Below are 24,091 nucleotides of genomic sequence, written 5' to 3'. Positions count from 1 at the left end.
ATTAAGGTTGCACAACTCATGGCATATCTGGACTTGCAAATCCACAGGTCCCCAGGCAACCTGCCTTCCTCCTTCTAGGACCATGTGGAAACTCCTGGCTGTCTCAGTATACTGACCCGATCTGCAGAGAGAGACACTGTGTGCACTGGGATGGGCTGCCAGGGTAGCCTTGGATTCCAGATGCTGACGCCCTCTGGGGGAAACAGGGCTGCAAGGTTTGTCATAGCACTCATCAGAGTCCGGTCAACATCTGTGCTGCGAATGTAAACCTAGAGAGAAAGAGTCAAAGGAGAAGCCAAATTAGAGGAAATGAGGTTTTCTTTCTGTGGAGCTGATAGGGTTATTAGATAAAGGGCAGGGCATCCATAATAAATAAGCAGACATATTGAGGCAGGTTAAATTAGAGAACGTTTGGGACTCATAGGAAAAAAGATTCCATTTTAGATTAATGATGCTTTGGCTTAGGAACCACCTTCACCTGGCCGGGAACACCCATGCTCCTCCCTATCCAGTGATTATTGGATAGGACTCTCCTATCCCATAGGTTATCATAGGTTTTAAAAACACTTGAAGAGCAGAAATACACGTTCTTGGCTTCTGGCTTCTACCTGGGCTCCACCATGCTTTCCTTCATATTTCTGTTCCCTAACTTTTAATAAATTCCATTTATAACCCCATGTCCTGCCATAGATTCGTCCATAAGGGACAAAGAATTGGAAGTCTTCTGATCACAGACTGAAATAGCACTGTTAACAATAGGGGAGCATCATAATCAGAGCATCTGTTATGGTATCTCTGAGTAATATTATAAGCATACCACGAGACAAAGCAAACTGGCAGGCCAATAGTTGAAATTAAAGAGCGGCTACTTGCCAAGCCAAAGTATTTACACAGGTGTCCATAAAAATTTGAGCATACTAGTATACATTCATTCTTATGGAAAAAAATTCTATAAAGAGATGCACATTTATAAACAACATCTCTGACTTATCTAAGCTCTGTGGAAAGCAGGAAAAGCATTTTTACATATGTAGAATTATTTTAATTCTTTAAGGGTCAAGGTTCCCAGTCTTGGCCCCCAACTTGCCTGTTCACGTTTATAGGACTCATTCAAGAATTTTCCATATCTTTTCCTTATATACTGTCCAAGTTCATAATGCTGTTCCATGCCCAACTATGGGAAAAATCAAAGTAAAAATTAGGTAAAGTGTGAATCACATTATTGTATATGTAGAGTGAAAAAGGTGAGATTCATAGTTCCACAATAAAAACACGTATTTAAATGAACACAGAAAAGAGAGCTGACTCCCAGGTTCCCTGAGAATACTCATTCGTCTTCATTATCTCATGGTGTTTAGTTGATAGTTGGTGATTGATCTAAGCCTATGGTTCATCTCTGGTGTGGTAGTGGGATCCTTGTAGGAAAAGCATTTAAAAGCACTGATTGATGGTTTGGTAGGGATTTTGTGGATGAAATTCAAGCATCTGGTGAAGTTAGGATTGATGAATCTGACGTTCCCTTTCAACCCTTGGGTGTTCTGAACAATTTATTATCTTCACAGTTTATGGCTGGTTCATAAAAAAATTATAGATTCTCAAAGTGTTGTCTGTGGATCAGCAGTATTGGCATCATTTGGGTCATTGTAGAAATCAAATTTTTTTTTTAATTATTGTTGACTGGGGGGTACACTTACAAAACTTCTTATAATATATTGTAACTGAATTCACCCCCTCCAACATTCTCCCGTACTCCACCTCCCCCCATTCCAGGAAAGAAGTCAAATTCTTGGGCTCCACTCTTGACCTATGGAACTAGAATCTTTGAGGGTGGAGATCAGGGAGTTGATGGACAATAATCCTTAAGACTTATTGCATTAGCTCAATGGCCCTTAAGCATGACTGCAAATCAGAAACAAAATTATCTAGAGATGCTTTTGAAATGCAGATTCCTCAGCATCTCCCACAGAGATTCCAACTCATGATATCCTTGGTTGGATGCTGGAATCTGCATTTTAACAAGTGCCTGCCCCAGTGATTCAGATGCAGGTAGCAAAGTACCAGGCTTTGAGAAACATTGCATTCAGATTTGTCTTTAATTCAGAGCCTCACCAAAGGGCTGCTGTTTGGTCACATCTACTCATTTGCTTGCCACTCTTGGTCATCACTATTATCACCTCCTAGCTAAGATGAGGGTGAATGTGGGAAAGGAATAATGTACCATGACCCGGGGACTTTGAACTTTGAGTCTAATTATGTTCTAACTTACAGCTGACTTTTGGGGAAGTGTGCATATTAGGTAAAGAGCAGTGGTTTTCCAACTTTAGCATGGCACACAGGATCACCTGGAGGACTTATGAAAATATAGATTTCTGGACTTTAATTCCAGAGACCCTGATTCACTGTGTATAGGATAGGGCCAGAGAATTTATATTTCTGGCAAGTTCTCGGATGATAGTGAAACTGCTGTTTCAGGGACCACACTTTGAGAACCATTGATCTAGAGATTCATCACTTCATCAATATGCCAATTAGAAGTAGTCAAGGGCGGGAATTTGAACTCTAGACCTTTGGTTTTGCTTTAAGAGTCTTCCATGTTCTAGTACCATTGGCATAATCTTGAAGCTTCTGGGACATGCAGAACCTCAGGTCATACAGGAGGCCTGTGCATTAGAATCTGCATTTTAACAAGATCCCCAAGTGGTCCTTTGCATATCAAAGTTTGAGAAACAGTGCTATATGGGAGTCTAATGGCTAGTCCAAGCATTCCCAGAATAACCCACGTCCCACCGTCTAAAAGAATCTTTTGGTCTTCCTAGGAAAGCACAGCAAGAGAACTAGAGCCGTAACTATTAAGAAGCATATGTGAATTTTTATAAGCCTTTTCTCACTCAAGAGCAAGGAGACGGGTAGGCTATGGTGGGATGATGCTGATCTCACATTTCTCCTTTACAAAATCTAATGGTTGGTTAGTGCAAGGCTTGGCCACACATTAGAGTGAACTGATCAATCAAGGAACTTCCCCAAAACCCAATGCCCAGGCTATATCGTATACCAATTAAATAATAACCTCCCAGGCAGACATCAATATTTTAAAAACTTCTCTAGATAATTTCAATGTTTAGGCAAGAACAAGACCATTAGTTTTGGAGACATTCAACCCTAAATATTCTGTAATATATTCTTAATGTATTTAAGCAGTGCTTTGGTCAGGAAAGAAGTAATGCACCAGGTCTGTGATTCCAAATAGAAGAGCCATCTGGTCTTTCAAAGGTGGGGGGTGGGCCCTGGAACAGTGACTACAGATTACTTTGTCATAGTTCACTATCTCTTTAGATGCACTTTAGGAAGCATGGTTCCTTGTATTTAACCTACCATTTATAAAGAATGCTCAACCCAGACTGGGTATGAGGGCTCAAACCTGTAATCCCAGCTACTTGGGAGGCAGAGAAAAAGGATCATAATCAGAGGCTGGCCTGGGCAAAAGCATGCAAACTTATCTGAAAACTAAAGGACGGGGGTGTGGCTTAAGTAGTGGAGCATCTTCTTAGAGGCTCTGAATTCAACCTCTCGTACTATAACATACTCGCCCCTCTCCCAATGTTAATCCCCATGAATACAGCTGACAGGAATCAAATTCTGGTATGATCACTTCCTGAGGAAAGGAAGTGGCTGACACTTATTGATTACAAGTCTTTTTGTTTGTTCCTTGCTTTGTTTAATTTTCTCAGGTGGAGCCTAAAACCCTTGGGGTTTGCTTGTATTTTTTGGCTTGAAAGTATCTTTCTAAGCTCATATTCTTCTGTTGTCTATATACAGCTCCCATGCTTAAATTAATCCACCTGGCTAAAACCAATCCATCAAAATAGTCAATTCTATGAACATTTCCACTGGAGACTTGTCAACAACATTTAGCTGATCTTCCAACCAACCTGTGTGAGTTGGCCAAATCCTTGTGGCCATGAGGACTCCTTTATGGGATCGTTAGGAAAGGTTTCGATGGGACTTCGGTCTCCATGCCGAAACACCTGAAAATAGATGTGAGATAGTAATGCTACAAATTTCACTTGGATGTTTTGCTTCTACTCATCATAATAGATTTTCGTCTAAATTATGGCTCGCCATCTTTGACTGCCCACTGGAATCACCTGGGGAGTTCTTGAAAAATTCTAAAGACTAGCTTCCACTCTAATGATTTTAGTTTAATTAGTCTAGGGTGTTACTTGGGCATCAGTATTTTTTAAATCTCTCCAAATAAATCTCAGTAAGAACTCTTATTCTAAGCTTACTAATGATTTTAAGTGTTTAAGGTAATATTAGAATCAAAATGATTAGCCACTAGAAGGTAGACAATACATACATGAAGGTTTGCATATTGGGGAGGGTGGTAAGGAATGCAAAGCTTACAAGACCACTTTATTGTGGATAGACAGATGAGAAATATTCCCGTCTTAATTATGACCACAGTAATGGTGTGTAAAATTTTACATATGATTAAAGCTGTGGACTTTAACTGATACATTCAGTTTGTGACCATTTTGAGCCAATGGTTAGTTTTTATGGGGTTGATGGGTATGAGAATTGCAGGTGGGGAGATTAGAAGAGTTAATTCTTAATATTTTAACAACATATTTCTGTTGTATGTACCCCATGCTATTTTGATTGCACATTTTTATTGCGGGGAGAGTAGTTTGGACTTTTGAAATCTTGGATGTATAATTCTAAAATACTTTTAGAGTAGGATGCCAGGCAGAACACAAAGGCATTTTACAAGCAAAATAGAAAGAGAGGAATACATAGAAAGCAGAAGATGAAGTCGACACTGATGTCAACTAATATACAGGAGGGTTGCTTACTTCCTTGTTTTATGTGACATTGTCTGGCTAAGATGTTCCATTGTAAAGGAAGCCAAGAGGCTGCTTTTTAAATGTTTTTTCAAAATCCTGCAAAAGCAATTCTGTAGACATGTAGACATGGAATAAGGGACTGTCTTAAACTTTAGTTATCTTTAAAAGAAATTCCAGGACAGTGGGGGAGGCTTCTAAGACCTGGATTGTGTCTATGGAATTGAAGAAAATTGATCTTTTGGCCCCCTGAACCAGTGAGAAATTAAAGGCTCAGTAGGACAGTCTACAGAAAACAGAGGGGCAATGATGCAGTGATGGTAAGCCATTTGGGACAGATAAGGAAATGTGGTGAATGGTCACTTCCTGGCACAAAGAACAGCTGCAAATTCTCCCCTGAGCACCTGTGGTTACTAATTTCTATGGGTGACTTGATCATGATGAGGAATTACCAAGGTTAACCATTAGTGCTTCTCTTTCTATAATCAAAACACAAATTTTAGACTTTTTAGATCCCAAGTAATTGTGCAATGTACTTTCCCAGATCTGATTGGCTAAAGTCGTTATATAGGTTTAATAGATTACTAACCCTATATTGTTTATTTTCTCAACCTTAGCACTATTGACATTTTGGGGCTGGATAATTCTCTGGAAAGTATTTATTTTACTTGTTTTTGGTTGTTCTAAGGTTCAAACTCAGGACCTCACACTCACTAGGAAAACGCTCTGCCAGTTGAGTCATGCTTCCAGGCCTCAGGCTGGATAATTCTGTTGTAGGAAACTGTCCTTTGCATTGGAGGAAGTTGAGCAGTGTCCCTGGCTTCTATTCACTAGATACCAGTAACATTCTTCCATTATGACAATTGAAAAGGCCAAACAACCACTGGGGGGCAAAATCAACCCCCCCCCATCTGAGGGCCACTAAGTTAGCCCAAGTGAAGTCAGATGGGCAGAATTCTACTAAAATAATTTTACATTGCTCCCTGCTAGTATACAAAAATAATTGTTCAACAGTTTTTGAACACTTGCTTCTTCTTAGAGCTGCCTAGGTATACGTCACACACTTAACCCTCTCATCAATTCTACAAAGCAGTTACTCTTGTTATTCTCATTTCATAAATGACCTTAGTTAAGGTCACCTGCTCAAGCTCAGCATATAACTGGTAGAGAGTTAGCAGGTTGTGTGTCTTCCATACCAGCAATTTTTTTTAAATGTATGCTGGGGATTGAACACAGCGCCTTGCACAGGCTAAACACATGCTTTACCTGAGCCATGCCTCCAGCCCTCAGCTTTCTTAACCATTCACTGGTAAGAGGTGCATTTCTCCAGGTTCACTCCTCAGACCTCCCTGAGCTAAGTCTGGATGATCTGAGACCTGGATATTTTTTATAAACTCTTCAGTATACTTTTTTCCTCTAAGACTAAAACTTGTGTGTGTGTGGGCACTGCACCAGAGAAACCAAAACCCTGACATAGAAACAATCTCCCAAAGGCCCCAAGAACTATGTACAGTGTTTAAAAACCAAAACTGAGAGATTCCAAGATGGCGGCTAGAGGTAGGAAGCAGAAAGCGAGCCTCCTATAGTGAAATCTTGGAGAGACGCTGGAGACACACTTTGCAGGCATAATCACCGAGAAAAGGCATAACTTTGACTCCTCCACATCTCCAGCCGGCGCAGAGAATCTCCACTTCACGTTAAACGGAGAACCGAGGAGGCCCCCGGGGCCGCCAGTGGCCGGCGCCCATACGGCTTGGGAAGACGCGGACCAGGTGAGCTTCGCGGTACCGCGGTTCCCCCACAGACAAGCCTGGGCCAGAGCAGCATAGCCCCCTGGACAGACTGACCTCCACCCGGGAAAAAAAGAGAAACTGAGTACTAAGCAATAAGAACAGTTAAGACACGCTGGAAAGAGGGTGGGGCGCCCTGAACGCTGAAGATTGGGGGAAGGGAATCCTTCCCGGGACTGTAAATAAACGAGCCGGGCGGGCCGGAGAGGCTCTGGAGGGAGCGGGGCGCGCCAGCAACCAGGAGCGGGGACGCTTGTGAGAGGAGGGAAGACCCACTTCCCACGTGAACTGTAAATAAACACGCAGGCCTGACAACGCGGGGCAGTGTCACCTTTCCCAGTGCTTGGAAAGGGAAAAGCCTGTAGCAGAGGCCCCCCTCCCCCGCACAGGAGAACTCTGAGCAAACAAAGCCTGTGGGACCAGGTGAGTGCTAAGCTCACCCCAGAGATCTGCATAAATAACACCGCCAGCTACAGGCTGAGAGCAGCAGGCAGGCAAGCCACAGTTGCAGATACCACTCTCAGAACTGCCTCCAGACGCTTTTTTTTTCTTTTTCTCCCTACCTTTGATGAGAGAACAACCAAATTACACCTGCAAGCCGAAAAACTTACTGAAACTATTGCATTTGAACTGGGGACACTTGGTGGGGCTTTTTTTTTTTATTTTTTCTTCTGTGTGTGTGTGAGTGTAGTTTTGTTCTACTTTATGCATCCCCTTTGATGAGACAACTACAGAACAACATCTGAGGCACCAACTCCAGGACTGGAGATTAAGACGGACATCCAAATTATTAAGACTGAAATTGCATTGCATATAAACTTGGAAGTTTTTTGGTTTTTTTTTTTTTAATTTCCTATTTTCCATTTTATTTTAATTCATTTTTATAAATAGATATTACTTTCATATACTTATTTTTTATTTTTTTTATCTTTGATTTTCAATCCTCTCTCTGTCTCTCTATTGTCTGTTCAGCTTACTGTCGATTAGTACACTAACACTCCCTGTTTATACCTTTGAAACTCTCTTGTCTGATACCTTGTTCTGCTTTCTCCCTCTTGTCTGTATATTTGTTTTCCCCTTTTCTTTAACTTCTTGCTTTCCATCTCAGCTCACTCTTCCATTCTCAATATTACCATTGTTATTATTACAAGCTAGAAAATACTTAATTACACACAGTACAGGGACAGTAACAACACCAAGGACAATGACAGGAAGACAGAAAAAACAAGGAAACCAGTTTCCCCACAGCAAAAAATTAGTACAGGAACCAGAGGGGAATGAAGAGAACAGAAACTCAGAGCCAGACTCCAACAAAATGAAGATAAACTATGCCAAAGGACCCAATGAAGCCTACAAGAATAATTTAAAAGAAGACATACTACAAGTACTCAATGAGAATTTTATAGAGATGATACTGGATAGGGTCAACCAAAATGTACAGGAGACACTCAAGAAATTCCAAGACAATAAAAATAGAGAATTTGAAAAAGCAAAAGAAGAAATAAAGGAAACCATAGAAGCACTGTATAAACACCAAAGTGAAAGAGAGAACACAATGAATAAATGGATAAATGAACTCAGGACAAAAATAGACAACAATAAAGAAGAAAACAGCCAGGATATGGAAAACCTCAGAAAAAAGAACGAAACAGAACTGCAAAACAAAACGGAAAGCCAATCCAGCAGAATAGAACAAACAGAAGACAGAATCTCAGAACTTGAAGATGAAATGGTAATTAAAGGAAAAACCGAAGAACTATTAATTAAACAACTCAAGACCTGTGAAAAGAAAATGCAAGAACTCACCGACTCCATCAAAAGACCAAACTTGAGAATCATGGGCATCGAAGAAGGAGAAGAGGTGCAAGCGAAGGGAATGCGTAATATATTCAACAAAATAATAATGGAAAATTTCCCAAATCTAGAGAAAGATATTCCCATACAGATGCAAGAGGCCTCCAGGACACCAAACAGACCAGATCAAAATAGAACTACTCCACGACATATCATCATTAAAACAACAAGTTCAGAAACTAAGGAAAGAATATTGAAGGCTGCAAGAGAGAAAAAACAAGTAACATACAAAGGTAAACCCATCAAAATCACAGCAGACTTCTCAACAGAAACATTAAAAGCAAGAAGAGCGTGGGGTGAGATCTTCCGGGCACTGAATGAAAATAACTTCAACCCCAGGATACTCTACCCAGCAAAGCTATCATTCAAAATAGATGGAGCAATAAAAGTCTTCCATGATAAGCAGAAACTAAAACAATATGTGACCACAAAGCCACCATTACAAAAGATTCTGCAAGGGATCCTGCACACAGAAAGTGACACCCAACTTAACCATGAAAAGGCAGGCAGCACCAAACCACAGGATAAGAAAAAGCAAGACAGTAGAGAGTAACATCAAGTTAGGTACACACAATCAAACCTTCAAACAACTAAGATAACTAAATGGCAGGAATCACCACATACCTATCAGTACTAACACTTAATGTCAATGGACTTAATTCACCCATCAAAAGACACCGTTTGACAAAATGGATTAAAAAAGAAGATCCAACAATTTGTTGCTTACAGGAGACTCATCTCACCGACAGAAATAAGCATATGCTTAGGATGAAAGGCTGGAAGAAGATTTACCAAGCTAATGGCCCCCGAAAACAAGCAGGAGTAGCAATACTTATCTCTGACAAAGTAGACTTCAAACCTACATTGATCAAACGAGACAAAGAAGGACATTCCATACTAATAAAAGGGGAAATAGACCAAAAGGAAATAATAATCATCAATCTGTACGCACCCAATGTCAACGCACCCAATTTCATCAAACATACCCTAAAAGACCTAAAAGCATATATAAACGCCAACACTGTGGTTGTGGGAGACTTTAACACTCCATTATCATCAATAGATAGGTCATCCAAACAAAAACTCAATAAAGAAATCCAAGATCTAAAATATGCAATAGATCAAGTGGACCTAGTAGATGTCTATAGAACATTTCATCCAACCTCTACACAATATACATTCTTCTCAGCAGCCCATGGAACCTTCTCCAAAATAGATCATATCCTAGGGCACAAAGCAAGCCTCAGCAAATATAAGAAAATAGAAATTATACCATGCATACTATCTGAACACAATGCAGTAAAAGTAGAACTCAACAACAAAAGTAAAGACAAAAAACATGCAAACAGCTGGAAACTAAATAACTCATTACTTAATGAAGAATGGATCATCGATGCAATAAAAGAGGAAATTAAAAAGTTCCTAGAAGTCAATGAAAATGAAAACACAACCTACCGGAACCTATGGGACACAGCTAAGGCAGTCTTGAGAGGAAAGTTTATAGCCATGAGTGCATATATTAAAAAGATTGAAAGATCCCAAATCAATGACCTAATGATACATCTCAAACTCCTAGAAAAACAAGAACAAGCAAATCCCAAAACAAATAGAAGGAGAGAAATAATAAAAATAAGAGCTGAAATCAACGAAATAGAAACCAAAAAAACCATACAAAGAATTAATGAAACAAAAAGTTGGTTCTTTGAAAAAATAAACAAGATCGATAGACCCCTGGCAAACCTGACTAAAATGAGGAGAGAAAAAACCCAAATTAGTAGAATCAGGAATGCAAAAGGGGAGATAACAACAAACACCATGGAAATCCAGGAAATCATCAGAGACTACTTTGAGAACCTATATTCAAATAAATTTGAAAATCTAAAAGAAATGGACAGATTTCTAGATACATATGATCATCCAAAACTGAACCAAGAGGAAATTAATCACCTGAATAGACCTATAACACAAAATGAAATTGAAGCAGCAATCAAGAGTCTCCCCAAAAAGAAAAGTCCAGGACCTGATGGATTCTCTGCTGAATTCTATCAGACCTTTAAAGAAGAACTGATACCAACCCTCCTTAAACTGTTCCATGAAATAGAAAGGGAAGGAAAACTGCCAAACACATTTTATGAAGCCACTATTACACTTATCCCAAAACCAGGCAAAGACACCTCCAAAAAGGAGAACTATAGGCCAATCTCCTTAATGAACATTGATGCAAAAATCCTCAACAAAATAATGGCAAATCGAATTCAGCAACACATCAAAAAGATTATCCACCACGACCAGGTAGGCTTCATCCCAGGGATGCAGGGGTGGTTCAACATACGAAAATCAATAAACGTAATAAACCACATTAACAGAAGCAAAGACAAAAACCACTTGATCATCTCAATAGACGCAGAAAAAGCCTTTGATAAGATCCAACATCATTTCATGATAAAAGCTCTAAGAAAACTAGGAATAGAAGGAAAGTTCCTCAACATTATAAAAGCTATATATGACAAACCTACAGCCAGCATTATACTTAACGGAGAAAAATTAAAACCGTTCCCTCTAAAATCAGGAACCAGACAAGGATGCCCACTATCTCCACTCCTATTCAACATAGTACTGGAATTCCTAGCCAGAGCAATTAGGCAAGAAGAAGGAATAAAAGGAATACAAATAGGTAAAGAAACTGTCAAAATATCCCTATTTGCAGACGACATGATCCTATACCTTAAAGACCCAAAAAACTCTACTCAGAAGCTTCTAGACATCATCAATAGCTATAGCAAAGTAGCAGGATATAAAATCAACATAGAAAAATCATTAGCATTTCTATACACTAACAATGAGCAAACGGAAAAAGAATGTATGAAAACAATTCCATTTACAATAGCCTCAAAAAAAATCAAATACCTAGGTGTAAACCTAACAAAAGATGTGAAAGACCTCTACAAGGAAAACTATACACTTCTGAAGAAAGAGATTGAGGAAGACTATAGAAAGTGGAGAGATCTCCCATGCTCATGGATTGGTAGAATCAACATAGTAAAAATGTCGATACTCCCCAAAGTAATCTACATGTTTAATGCAATTCCCATCAAAATTCCAATGACATTCATTAAAGAGATTGAAAAATCTACTGTGAAATTTATATGGAAACACAAGAGGCCACGAATAGCCAAGGCAATACTCAGTCAAAAGAACAATGCAGGAGGTATCACAATACCTGACTTCAAACTATATTACAAAGCAATAACAATAAAAACAGCATGGTACTGGCACAAAAACAGACATGAAGACCAGTGGAACAGAATAGAGGATCCAGATATGAAGCCACACAACTATGAGCAACTTATCTTTGACAAAGGAGCTAAAAATATACGATGGAGAAATAGCAGCCTCTTCAACAAAAACTGCTGGGAAAACTGGTTAGCAGTCTGCAAAAAACTGAAACTAGATCCATGTATATCACCCTATACCAAGATTAACTCAAAATGGATCAAGGATCTTAATATCAGACCCCAAACTCTTAAGTTGATACAAGAAAGAGTAGGAAATACTCTGGAGTTAGTAGGTATAGGTAAAAACTTTCTCAATGAAACCCCAGCAGCACAGCAACTAAGAGATAGCATAGATAAATGGGACCTCATAAAACTAAAAAGCTTCTGTTCATCAAAAGAAATGGTCTCTAAACTGAAGAGAACACCCACAGAGTGGGAGAAAATATTTGCCAATTATACATCAGACAAAGGACTGATAACCAGAATATACAGGGAACTTAAAAAACTAAATTCTCCCAAAACTAATGAACCAATAAAGAAATGGGCATGTGAACTAAACAGAACTTTCTCAAAAGAAGAAATTCAAATGGCCAGAAAACACATGAAAAAATGCTCACCATCTCTAGCAATAAAGGAAATGCAAATTAAAACCACACTAAGATTCCACCTCACCCCTGTTAGAATAGCCATCATCAGCAACACCACCAACAACAGGTGTTGGCGAGGATGTGGGGAAAAAGGAACCCTTTTACACTGTTGGTGGGAATGTAGACTAGTACAACCACTCTGGAAAAAAATTTGGAGGCTACTTAAAAAGATGGACATCGATCTACCATTTGATCCAGCAATACCACTCTTGGGGATATACCCAAAAGACTGTTACTCCAGAGGCACCTGCACATCCATGTTTATTGCGGCACTATTCACAATAGCCAAGTTATGGAAACAGCCAAGATGTCCCAGCACTGACGAATGGATTAAGAAAATGTGGTATCTATACACAATGGAATTTTATGCAGCCATGAAGAAGAACGAAATGTTATCATTCGCTGGTAAATGGATGGAATTGGAGAACATCATTCTGAGTGAGGTTAGCCTGGCTCAAAAGACCAAAAATCGTATGTTCTCCCTCATATGTGGACATTAGATCAAGGGCAAACACAACAAGGGGATTGGACTATAAGCACATGATAAAAGCGAAAGCACACAAGGGAGGGGTGAGGATAGGTAAGACACCTAAAAAACTAGCTAGCATTTGTTGCCCTTAACGCAGAGAAACTAAAACAGATACCTTAAAGCAACTGAGGCCAATAGGAAAAGGGGACCAGGAACTAGAGAAAAGGTTAGATCAAAAAGAATTAACCTAGAAGGTAACACCCACACACAGGAAATCAATGTGAGTCAATGCCCTGTATAGCTATCCTTATCTCAACCAGCAAAACCCCTTGTTCCTTCCTATTATTGCTTATACTCTCTCTACAACAAAATTAGAGATAAGGGCAAAATAGTTTCTGCTGGGTATTGAGGGGGGGAGCGGGAGGGGGTGGATTGGGTGGTAAGGGAGGGGGTGGGGGCAGGGGGGAGAAATGAACCAAGCCTTGTATGCACATATGAATAATAAAAGAAGAATGAAAAAAAAAAAAAAAAGCTAAACATTGATCTACCATATGATCCAGCAATACCACTCTTGGGGATATAACCAAAAGAATGTGACACAGGTTACTCCAGAGGCACCTGCACACCCATGTTTATTGCAGCACTATTCACAATAGCCAAGTTATGGAAACAGCCAAGATGCCTGTTGATGAATGGATCAAGAAAATGTGATATTTATATACAATGGAATTTCATACAGCCATGAAGAAGAATGAAATTTTATCATTTGCTGGTAAATGGATGGAATTGGAGAACATCATTCTGAGTGAGGTTAGCCTGGCCCAAAAGACCAAAAATCGTATGTTCCCCCTCATATGTGGACATTAGATCAAGGGCAAACACAACAAGGGGATTGGACTTTCATCACATGATAAAGCGAGAGCACACAAGGGAGGTAGGAGGATAGGTAAGACACCTAAAAAACTAGATAGCATTTGTTGCCCTCAATGCAGAGAAACTAAAGCAGATAATTTAAAGCAACTGAGGCCAATAGGAGAAGGGGACCAGGAACTAGAGAAAAGGTTAGTTCGAGAAGAATTAACTTAGAAGGTAACACACATACACAGGAAATCAATGCAAGTCAACTCCCTGTATAGCTATCCTTATCTCAACTAGCAAAACCCTTGTTCCTTCCTATTATTGCTTATACTCTCTCTTCAACAGAATTAGAGATAAGGGCAAAATAGTTTCTGCTGGGTAGCAACAGGGTAGGGGGGGAGAGGGAGGGGGCGGGGGGCAAGGGAGGGGGTGGGGGGAAGGGGGCAGAAATGACCCGAACAAATTATGCACATATGAATAAAATAAAAATTTTTTAAAAATAAAAAAAAAAAAAAATAAAATAAAAACCAAAACTGAGGTTATGCACCTAAGTGGCTGAATGGCCTGAGACAAAGAGCAAGAGTGGACTCCTAAGCAGAGTGCGTTTTCAACAGCAGAGCACTGGAGCATAACCATGAGATGGGGACAGCTTTCTCATTCTGACCTATATGCAGAAGTAATTGGATTCTGCCACATATCAGTAGGTTTTAGGGGTTTCTGAGGTAGTGGCTGAAACACACTAGGCACTGTTTACAAGGGATGTCCCACAGAAACTCCCAATAAACCATCCTTCCTGGGGAGTCTGGAAAGCATACATAATTGCTTCCTGGTTTATAGAATCCTCTCCCCTGCTATCTCTTGTCATTCTTACAATGCCTTGTGAGGAGAGGTTGGTGCTTTTGGGGACTGAGCAACTCAGGAAACTGAGGCTTGGAGCGACTCAGTGAGCTGTCCAGATCTCCTGATTTGCATGATTGGTAGTTCACTGTTTCCCCCACAACATTATGTTCAGTTCATCCTCTACTCTACAGAAACTATTTTTTAAGAGCTGGGGTTTGGTTCCCCATGAGTGACCCTGCTGCACTGTGTCTGTTAAACAGATCTGGCACACGGCTTAGGGTGTGAGGCCCTCGTGAGTACTGTCGGGACGAGTCAAGTCCTCTCTTCAGGAAGCAAGTCACGTGCTTGCTTCCAAAACGTCAATCGGAATGTTACTTGAACTGGGCATAGTGGTTCCTTTCTATAATCCCAGCACTTAGGAGGCCGAGGCCAGAGGATCATGAGTTTGAGGTCAGCCTGAGCTACAGAGAAAGTCCAGCCTGGGATACTTAGGGAGACCTTGTCTCAAAAAAAAGTTATTTAATTGCTTAGAACTCCCTCATGTTCTTCATTCTTTCCTGGAAAAATTTAAAGATATACAGAAGTAGAGAATTTTTTTGAGACAGGGTCTACTCTGTAGCTCAGGCAGGCCTTGAACTTGTGATCCTTCTGCCTCAGTCTCCAGAGCAGCTGGGATTACAGGTATTTACCAGTACACTGAGTTTTTAAAAGTAGAGATTTTATGTAGCTGGTATGCGTGTCAGTACAGGCCTGAAATCCCAGCTATGAAGGTGGCATAAGAAGGAAGATTGAAGTTTGAGGCCAGCCTTAGGCAAAGAAAAAAACCAACCAACCAACCAAACACACACACAAAAATACAAGACACTATCTGAAAAAATAACTAAAGCAGAAAGTGTGGCAGTGTAGCTCAAGTGGTAGAGCACCTGTGTAGCAAGCTTGGGGTCCTGAGTTCAAACTCCAGTTCCACCAAGAAAAAACAAAAAGTAGAGATTTTAATAAAAATGACCCTCTTAGCCCACTACTGCCTCCAACAATCATTAACCGGTATGTAGTCTTGTTTGTTTTATATCCTAATTTCTTTCAGACATTATATCATGTTCTACTTCTCTCTCCTATACATGCTCAGCCACGGGCCTTCCTGCTGGTTCAGTCCCAGTTTCCTTGTCCTTGGTGTTGTGTCTGCTTTGAATATTCTACTTTAACTTCTTCCCCTGGCACACACACTCACTCTCTACATTCAGGTCTGTCCAAAGAAATGTGAGAAGTCTTCCTTGATCATCCATTATGAAGTAAGTCTGCTCAATCTCTATCTTGTCTCACTGTTTTGTTTTCAACCCTGTGTATTTCCTTGTTTTTCAAATTTTAAATTAAAGTTTGAAAGCAATCTGATTCCCCCTTTTCCTATGAGGTCCTTGAAAGCAGATTTCTTGCTGTCACTATCATATCCCCCAAATGGTGCCTGGAACATAGTGATACACATAAAAGCCTGTTTGGATGAACCAATGAATGCTGGAGTGGGTCTAGTTCCTCCAGGTTCATGATGACCTTCTTTCTAGCTTCCCATGTCACCAGGACTTTTGGCTTTCATCTTTACTCATTAGCCAGGTGTGCTGTGTGTACTCATTTTTTTCCTCCCTCCTCTCCTTCCTCTATTTTTCCTTTCTATCCCTTCCATTTCTGTCTGTTTCTGAAACAGTGAATCTGCCCCTGAACTAGCCTGGAGTCTCACAAACCATCGTATTGTCCTCTCAGCTTTGGAACTCAAGATACACCATCAACTTTGGGATGACTGGAAATCCTGAAAGGAACCTTGGTTCTTGATATGAAACTCTTCTCCCTGTCCAATTAGGGTGCCCTCTAAGTTGGGGAAAACCTCTCGATGCACAAAGGTTACCATGAATAAAAGCTTATTTTTCTTCTTTTAAGGAACTGAAAAATAAAACCATTGGTAAACAAGACAAGGATGAGTCATGTAGATGAACACCACTCTAGAAGTGAGAAGGAAAGCCGGCCAGCTATGAAGGAATCAGTTCTCAAGTATATCCTGCACTTTCCATAAGGAAGGTGGGTCAAGACTAAAGAGACTCTTGTCCAGGGACCAGGAAGAACAAGAAGCCATAGGAAAAAGAAAAGGTGCAAACTGTGCATTATACTCTGTGCAAGCTATCAATATATCAGACAAGGTCTGGCTTTCTAGTCACTTGGGCTACATTTCAAACCCCTGCTTTGTCAAACACTAGTTGGGTGACCCTGGGAAAATGACTTAAAGTTTTGTATGCCTCAGTTTCCCTTTCTGTGTAACAAGAAAATCATCATTTACCATGCAGGAGCAACATGGGAATTCAATGTGTAATATAGTACTGAGAGTGCAGGATAATTCAATAGCCAGGGTTTATTATTATTTTTATTACTATTATTTTTGTTATTGCTATCATATTATTCACCGTTTAACTTAGCTGCCCAATGTATTTCGTTTCCTGCTAGCAAGAGTTTGCAGGATATATGGGAAAGGACCATTATTGGTTTCTGTTTTCAAAGAGGAACAAAGTCTTCTCCTTCAAGAAACACCTCTTTATAATACCCTTCCCCTGCTTTCACTCACCTAAGAACAAGGTAACCATCCCCGAGGATTCAGGGCACTGTGAAATCTTCAAGTGCCTATAGTGTGACCTGGTTGTCTGAAATGTCGTGAGTCAATACATTTTCTCTGCACAGCCGCTGCTCTAAAAATTTGCAGAATACATGGGCAGAAAACAGGAGAAACTCCCATAAGCAAACTGAGCCACCATGCTCTTCCCAGAAGCATCTCTAAAGAACCTGCAGGTGTCCAAGGATAGCTGCTGCAACTTGGCGTGGTGATTAGAGACACACAGCAAGAGAAAAAGTCCAGGGCTGTTTGTGAGCTGGGGCAGAAGACCTGAGTTTGGTTTCCCAGTGGAGAGTTTGTGTGGTACACTTCTTTATAAGCCAAGTCGGAAGTTATAGACATGCCACCAGCACAGTTATATCCCAGCCCATTAAAGATAAGTTTTAGCTCTTTTTAAATTACTTTTACATAATGCTAAGATAATATTATATGTCTTATGAATAGTTTGGAAGATTAAAATACAAAAAGTAAAGTGCCTGGCATCTGGTAGACACTCACAACCTGTTATCTATAACTGCGATTCTATTTTAATACAAGTGAAAAAAAAAAAGTTTTGCAGATCCTAAGAACTTCATGCCTAGCCGGGGGCTGGTGGCTCATTCCTATAATCCTAGCTACTCAGGAGACAGAGATCAGGATAATTGCAGTTAAAAGCCAGACTGGGCAAAGAGTTTGTGAGATGCCATCTCAAAAATACTCAACATAAAATAGGGCTGGTGGAGTGGCTCAAGTGGTAGAATGTCTGCCTAGGAAGCATGAGGACCTGAGTTCAAGCCCCAGTACTGCCCCCCAAAAAAGTTCATAACTGTAGACAAAGGTATTGTTTGACCCTAAGCAATGAAAAGGAAGGCAAATAGTCTGTTCCAGCCAAAAGTTGTAAAGGAACTCAATGGATCAGTAAGTTGAAAAGTAAAATGTAATTAGATTTTGTGACTCTGTGTGTCACCTTTGAATGCATGTTTCTCTAGTTTTTATTGGGCCAAGAGGCCCAAAGTTGGGAAGAAAACTGATGGAACTTAAAAGACATAAATATCCTTTTGAAAATAAAGAGAATAACTAGGAAAACTGGCTGGCATTTTAATTAATTGGTTATGTGAACATTATAAAATACACACAGGGAAACTGTGTTAGTGTATGCATATTAATAAGAGTTAAGTCAAGCCTTATAACAACTCCATGAGGTGCTATTACCCCCATTTTACTGATGATGAAACTGAGGCCTAGACAAGTCAAGTTACTCATTTAAAAATCACATAGCTAATAAGAGGTTGGATGGGCATTCAAACTCAGGTGGACTGATTTTTGGATCTTGGTCTTAATTACTGTGCTGTATTATATTGTGTAGTCCAGAATATTATAAGTTTCTTTGGTATTTACGCCTTGCATTCCTTTCAGGTTTTTGGCTTTTTTTTTTTTGGTGGTACTGGGGTTTGAACTCAGGGTTTCACACTTGCTAGGCAGGTACTTTATGACTTGAGCCATGGCCCTAGCCCCCTTTATTAAAATTTCAAATGTTTAGCAGCTTCTATTTAGTCTATCTCCATGCATCATTATCCTCCAGTAACTCAAGTTAGAAAATACAGGATCATTTTAGTTTCTTCATTTTCCTTAATATTCATACTCAACCCACACAGATTCTATTACAATTTAAAAAATTATCACACCTATAATCCTAGCTACTTGGAAGGTTGAGATAGGGAGGAACACAGTTCTGTTAGTTCAAGAGACCCAATCTCCAAAATAACCAGAGCAAAATGGACTGGAGGTGTGGCTCAAGAGGTAGAGCACATGCTTTGCACTTGCAAAGCCCTGAGTTTAAACCTCAGTCCCACCAAAAGAAAAAAAAATCCATTCTTTCCAGTTCTCTTGTTGTGTGATCCGACTTGGATCTTCACGATGCTTTCTTTGTCTGAACTGTGATGGTAGCCCCTCTCTCTTCTCACCTCCAGCCTCCCCCTCAAGTCATACTGGACACACAGAACTCTGTGTCCCCCTAAAAAGTCAAGCTGGAATTCATAGGTGGAGAAGACAAAAGTACAAACAAGTTAATAGTTAGCTAAGATTCTAGTAGAGATAAGTTATCAAATACCTCTGTTCTCTTTGGTTCCTTCAAATCACACGTGTTCCTATCGAATTTCAAGTTCTATCCTGATAAAGGATCCTTATCTAGAGTCTTGAGGACATTATGGTAAATAAAATAAATGGGTCACAAAAGGACAAGTACAGTTTGATTCTACATACATGAGGCACTTGCAGTATTCCAGCTCTGAGACAAAGTGGAAGGATGGTTGCCAGAGTCTAGGGATATGGGAAGGGAGAGCTATTGTTTACTGGGTTTGGAGTTTTTGCTTTTGCAAGATGGAAAGATTTCTGGAGATGGATGGTGGTGGAAGCAGCACAACATGTAAATGTACGTGGTGGCATTGACCTGTGCAGTTAAAATGGTTAAGATGGTAATTTTACGTTATGTGTATTTTACCACAGTTTTTAAAAAAGAGTAATTAAGGATCATCTAGAGTTTATCCAAACAGGTGGAAATCTTTCATTTTAGACTGATGACTCCCAGCAAAAGCTTATGTGAGTCACGGTTCACCCTTCCACGTGTATATCATGTCATTTAATTTAAAGACAACTCTTAGCTACATTCTAAGTCTAGTTACATTCAATACCCCCACTTTAAGTTTGGAGAGCTTGAAACTCAGCTGTTTCACTAAGTGACCTGTCTATGGTCCCAAGCCTGGCCCGTAAGATGGTGAGACTTGAATTAATGAAAACCCCATGCTTCCGCAGGTGTGGCCTTCAATGTCCACACCTTTTGTAGAAAGTAGCATTAGAAATTAGTAACAGGATTGGATTGCCAGCCTGAGGAGTGGAAGTGAGGAAGAATTATGAGGGACTCTGGGGCTGGAAATGGAATAGATGGCATCATTTGAATTTGCCCAACTAAAATTAGAAGTTTCTCATCCCAGTGAAAAGACAATGTATCAGGGTTTGGAGACTCTCCACTTACTATATCTTACAACTTGGGTAAGAATCCTGTATGAAGATGGTTAACCATGAAGAATTAAAAGCGTGTATACCTGTGATTCATCATCTTTTTCTTTGCAAAAGCTCAGTGGAATGAAATGGAATTTCATCCTCTGTCTGAGATAACCTAACGTGGTTTTTCTCTGGTTCAAGGGAGAGATGATTATGGAATAATACAATGCATGGAATTACTTTTAAAAAGCCAGGTCGGTATGAGTGAGCACAGAGACGAAGCAAGATTGGCTTTGAGTGATAATTACTGAAGTTGGTAGATGCATACCTCAGAACGTATCCATACTTAATATTTTCTCTATATAAAGTTAAAATTAGTAATTCTCTAAGGATATTCTGGGGGAGGAAAAGGTGGAGGTAAATGCCACAGTCACTTTAGAAAACAATTTTCTACATCCTTTCCTTGAAAGCCACGGTACAGGCTAGTGACTGGGAAACACTGCATTGAAGCAACCTTCACCATACTTTAACCCACATTCAGATTTGACTTTGGAAATCCATTTTTTCCCTTATGCAACACCTGTTAATAATGGCTAACATTCCATGGGGGGCACACTTTGGAAAATCTGTTTTAAAAGATCACGTTGTGACTGTTGATGGGCAATACGAGTCAAGGACAGGTTCCTGCTCTTTCTGCCAAGATCAGCTTTTCAGAATTGGAGAAGACTTATTTTTCTTGGCTCACAGAAGAAAAGCAAGGAAATCAACTATTCATTGTATGACAACACAGCAAACTTTATAGGAACTCATACCAGTTCTGTGTGCTGGATGATATGCACAGGGCATGGCCAATAGGGTCACCAGCCTTAGTTCAAACCTGTCTTTACCACTCCAGTTCTGTGACCATGAACAAGTTGCTTAACTCTTTGTGTTTCATTTCTTCATCTATAAAATAGGAATAATAAGTTTTTTTATTAACCCTTATAGAATGGTTGCCAGATTTGGCAAATAAAATGTCAGGGTGTCCAAATATTGCATGGAACATACTCATACTAAAAATTATTCTGTTTATTTGAAGTTCAAATGCTACTGGTCATCCTGTTTTTTTTTTTTGTCTAGCAATTTTAATTTATTTATAGAAGCATTGAGACAATTATATGACATAACCCACATAGTAAGTCCTTAATGAACTATTTATTGTTATCATTAATATTGCTACTTTGGTCATTGGCACCTTTTTTAAAATTTCTGGTTCTCCTAATAATTTTCTAAGGATTTTCCTAAGTATCCAACTTAACCATTTAGAGTCATATATTCTCTCTAATCATCAAAAAGAAGAAAGTGATATCTTCTGGTTTAAGCCATTAGAGAGAAATTGTTTTGTTAAGGGCTAAGGGAGGCGGCATATTAAATTGTCCTTCATTTGCAGCTGACAGAAGGAAACCATGTTAGGAAAGCAGTTAACATTCCCATCATTCAATGTTTGTTTATTTGGTGGAACTGGGGTTTGGATCCAGGGCTTTGAACTTGTGAGGCAGATGCTCTACTACTTGAGCCACACACCTAGCCTGATGTTTGTTAATTTTTTAAGTTCCAGGAGAGCTACCTTTATATTTTGGTTTTCCTTAGGGAAGAATTAAGTTGCAGTTAATTCTTGAACTGAGAGTGGAAAAAGAGGAAGGAAACCCATAACCATTTAAAAGCCAAGAGAAGTTACCCTGGGCTAGGGATGAAACACGGAAGAGAGAACCTTCCACATGCAGCTATCCAGAGTTCATTGTAATGTCTCAAAGAAGATAGTCACTTAAACAGCTTGTCCCAGGCATGGTGTAGTCAGAAGAGCAGAACACACAGCACAGTTTCCACAGTACCTATACTTTTTAAATACCCATGTTGGCCAGGAAACCAACAATACAAGGAAAAGTCTTGCTCACACGGTACACACACTATACTATTTTTCTGCACAGAATCTGACAGCTGGCAAATTTTTTGTATGTAAGCTGATGATACGTTTCTGTGGTTTCTGTCTATCATTGTTGACTCATGAACTAGTCAAGATTTACTGGACTAAGAGTCGTGATTTACATAAGCACATGGTTATCAGATTTTCTATAGAAAGGAAACAAGACAGTTCTGACTATCCCACACTGAGAGAATGGGACCTTCATGTTCAAGTTTTAAGTAAAAAATGGCCTTCTTCTAAATTATGAAAATAGTTTTCATGTATGCTTACAGAAAGAAAATTTACTTATGCATAAATCCACTTTCACACATTGACTAAAAAATGTAGGGGAGAGAAAGCAAACCAGAGAGAGAATTTGTGAAAGAAAAGGAGGTGCTTAGAGGCAAAGAGAGAGAGTGAAACAGAAAAAATAATCAGAGATACACAGACAGAAAATCAGACTCCCATGTAACACAGTAAAGTCCCTTACCTTTGAAACCCTCTTTCCATATATTTCTAAATAGTGTCACCTATGTATTTTCTTTCCCTGAACCCAGGCATTGGTTGCCCCACCCCCTTTGTGCGTAACTTATCACACATACCATGAGTAGGGGAAAAACTTGATTTTAATAGTCAGCTACAACTAGATATCAGGAAGTCGTATTAAAACTTTGAGTTTAGTTTCTCTTTGATGGTACAAGGGCTGTTTTCAGATATATGTTTCAATTTCCTGATAAACATAAAAGGAAAGGGCTACTTAATTCAGAAAATGACTGTTTTTGGTTTGCAAACAAATAATCATTGAATTGAAAGAAGCCAGATTAGTTCCTGGTATATATACAGAACCAGCAGTGGCTTCTCCTGGACTAGCGTGGCTGTCAAAAGGAATCAGAATCCAAGGCAGTTCTAAGGAAGTAAATAAATAACATCGGCAAAGGCAAATAAAAAAAATCAGCACAATTTTTTTTTTGTCCGGACACGTTATGTCTTCATTAAGAGGAACTTGTAAAACTTGATTATTCACTTTCTGAGTTTGAACAGAGCCTGGTCTCTGGTAGACGACAGAGGGTAAAGTGAAACCTGACACTGGTTTTTCAGACCCCTCTGGTAATACAGTTTTAAAAGGGAAAGCAATAAGAAGAATGTACTTACCAGTGTCACGAACTTCAACTCCTTGCCTAGTGCACCTCTGTCTAGCCTGAGGGAGAGCAGAAGCAGGAAGCCAAGCCTGGCTGCCCTGGCCACGCCAAGGGGGGCAGCAGTCATGGTGGGGAGCACTGTTTCTGGCAGGATTCAGAGGTGCTGCTCCTCTCCTTCAGAAGGGAAGCTATTTAATCAAGGGATTGACAGGGAAGGAGGAGCCACACTCATCAACAGTAAAATTTCAGGAAGCTAGGGGTGGGGTTTGGCATGTAAATGTCGTGTAATTTTTGAGTTTAAGAGCTCAGTCTCCACTTAAGTTAGGACCTGAGGGCCAGAGAAAGAAGCTGTTGCTCAATCTCACAAAGCTTGCATTAAAAAAAAAAAAATTCCAGTGGACCTTTATCTTTTCTTTAGATGGGGTGACAGTGTTCGCTTTGTGACTGTCACTTATGAAAGGGATCTACTCTGGCTTTAGAAGCCTTGGTTTAGCAATTTTTTTTTCAAACTCATCACATGGTATATTTTTTATTAGCATATGTTAAATAGTACAAGGCAGTTCATTGTGATAATTCTGTAGATGCATACAGTGTGCTGTGAACAAATTCATCCCCTCTACCATATTCTCTTTTTTATTTTTTCCTTTTTTTTTTTTTTCGGTGCTGGGGACCGAACTCAGGGCCTTACACTTGCCAGGCAAGCGCTCTTCCACTGAGCTAAATCCCCAACCCCTACCATATTCTCTTAACTCTCTTTCCTCCTGCCCTCTTTTTCGAACAATGTTTGGTGGGTTTCATTACACAATCTTC

At 39.7% G+C, this 24,091-nt stretch overlaps 1 protein-coding gene across 2 annotated transcripts in view; it reads right to left on the bottom strand.

Annotated features, from left to right (window-relative positions):
* Acp3 (acid phosphatase 3) overlaps window positions 1–23,502 on the bottom strand; it is a 72,470-nt gene extending 48,968 nt beyond the window's left edge. Inside the window, exons 1-4 of one of the 2 annotated variants that reach the window (XM_020164670.2) lie at window positions 23,295–23,502; window positions 3,930–4,025; window positions 1,088–1,174; window positions 117–269 (exon numbers count right to left, since the gene is read on the bottom strand). In XM_020164670.2, coding sequence (XP_020020259.2) covers window positions 117–269; window positions 1,088–1,174; window positions 3,930–4,025; window positions 23,295–23,408 — 450 coding nt within the window. In that variant the 5' untranslated portion in view covers window positions 23,409–23,502. The remainder of the gene's footprint in view (window positions 1–116; window positions 270–1,087; window positions 1,175–3,929; window positions 4,026–23,294) is intronic. The other variant, XM_074059826.1, reaches the window with a different exon arrangement.
* Between the last annotated feature and the right edge of the window lie 589 nt (window positions 23,503–24,091).

This window comes from Castor canadensis, chromosome 17, assembly GCF_047511655.1.
Source record: "Castor canadensis chromosome 17, mCasCan1.hap1v2, whole genome shotgun sequence".
NCBI classification, from domain to species: Eukaryota; Metazoa; Chordata; class Mammalia; order Rodentia; family Castoridae; genus Castor; species Castor canadensis.
This window is presented reverse-complemented; position numbering and strand designations above follow the sequence as displayed.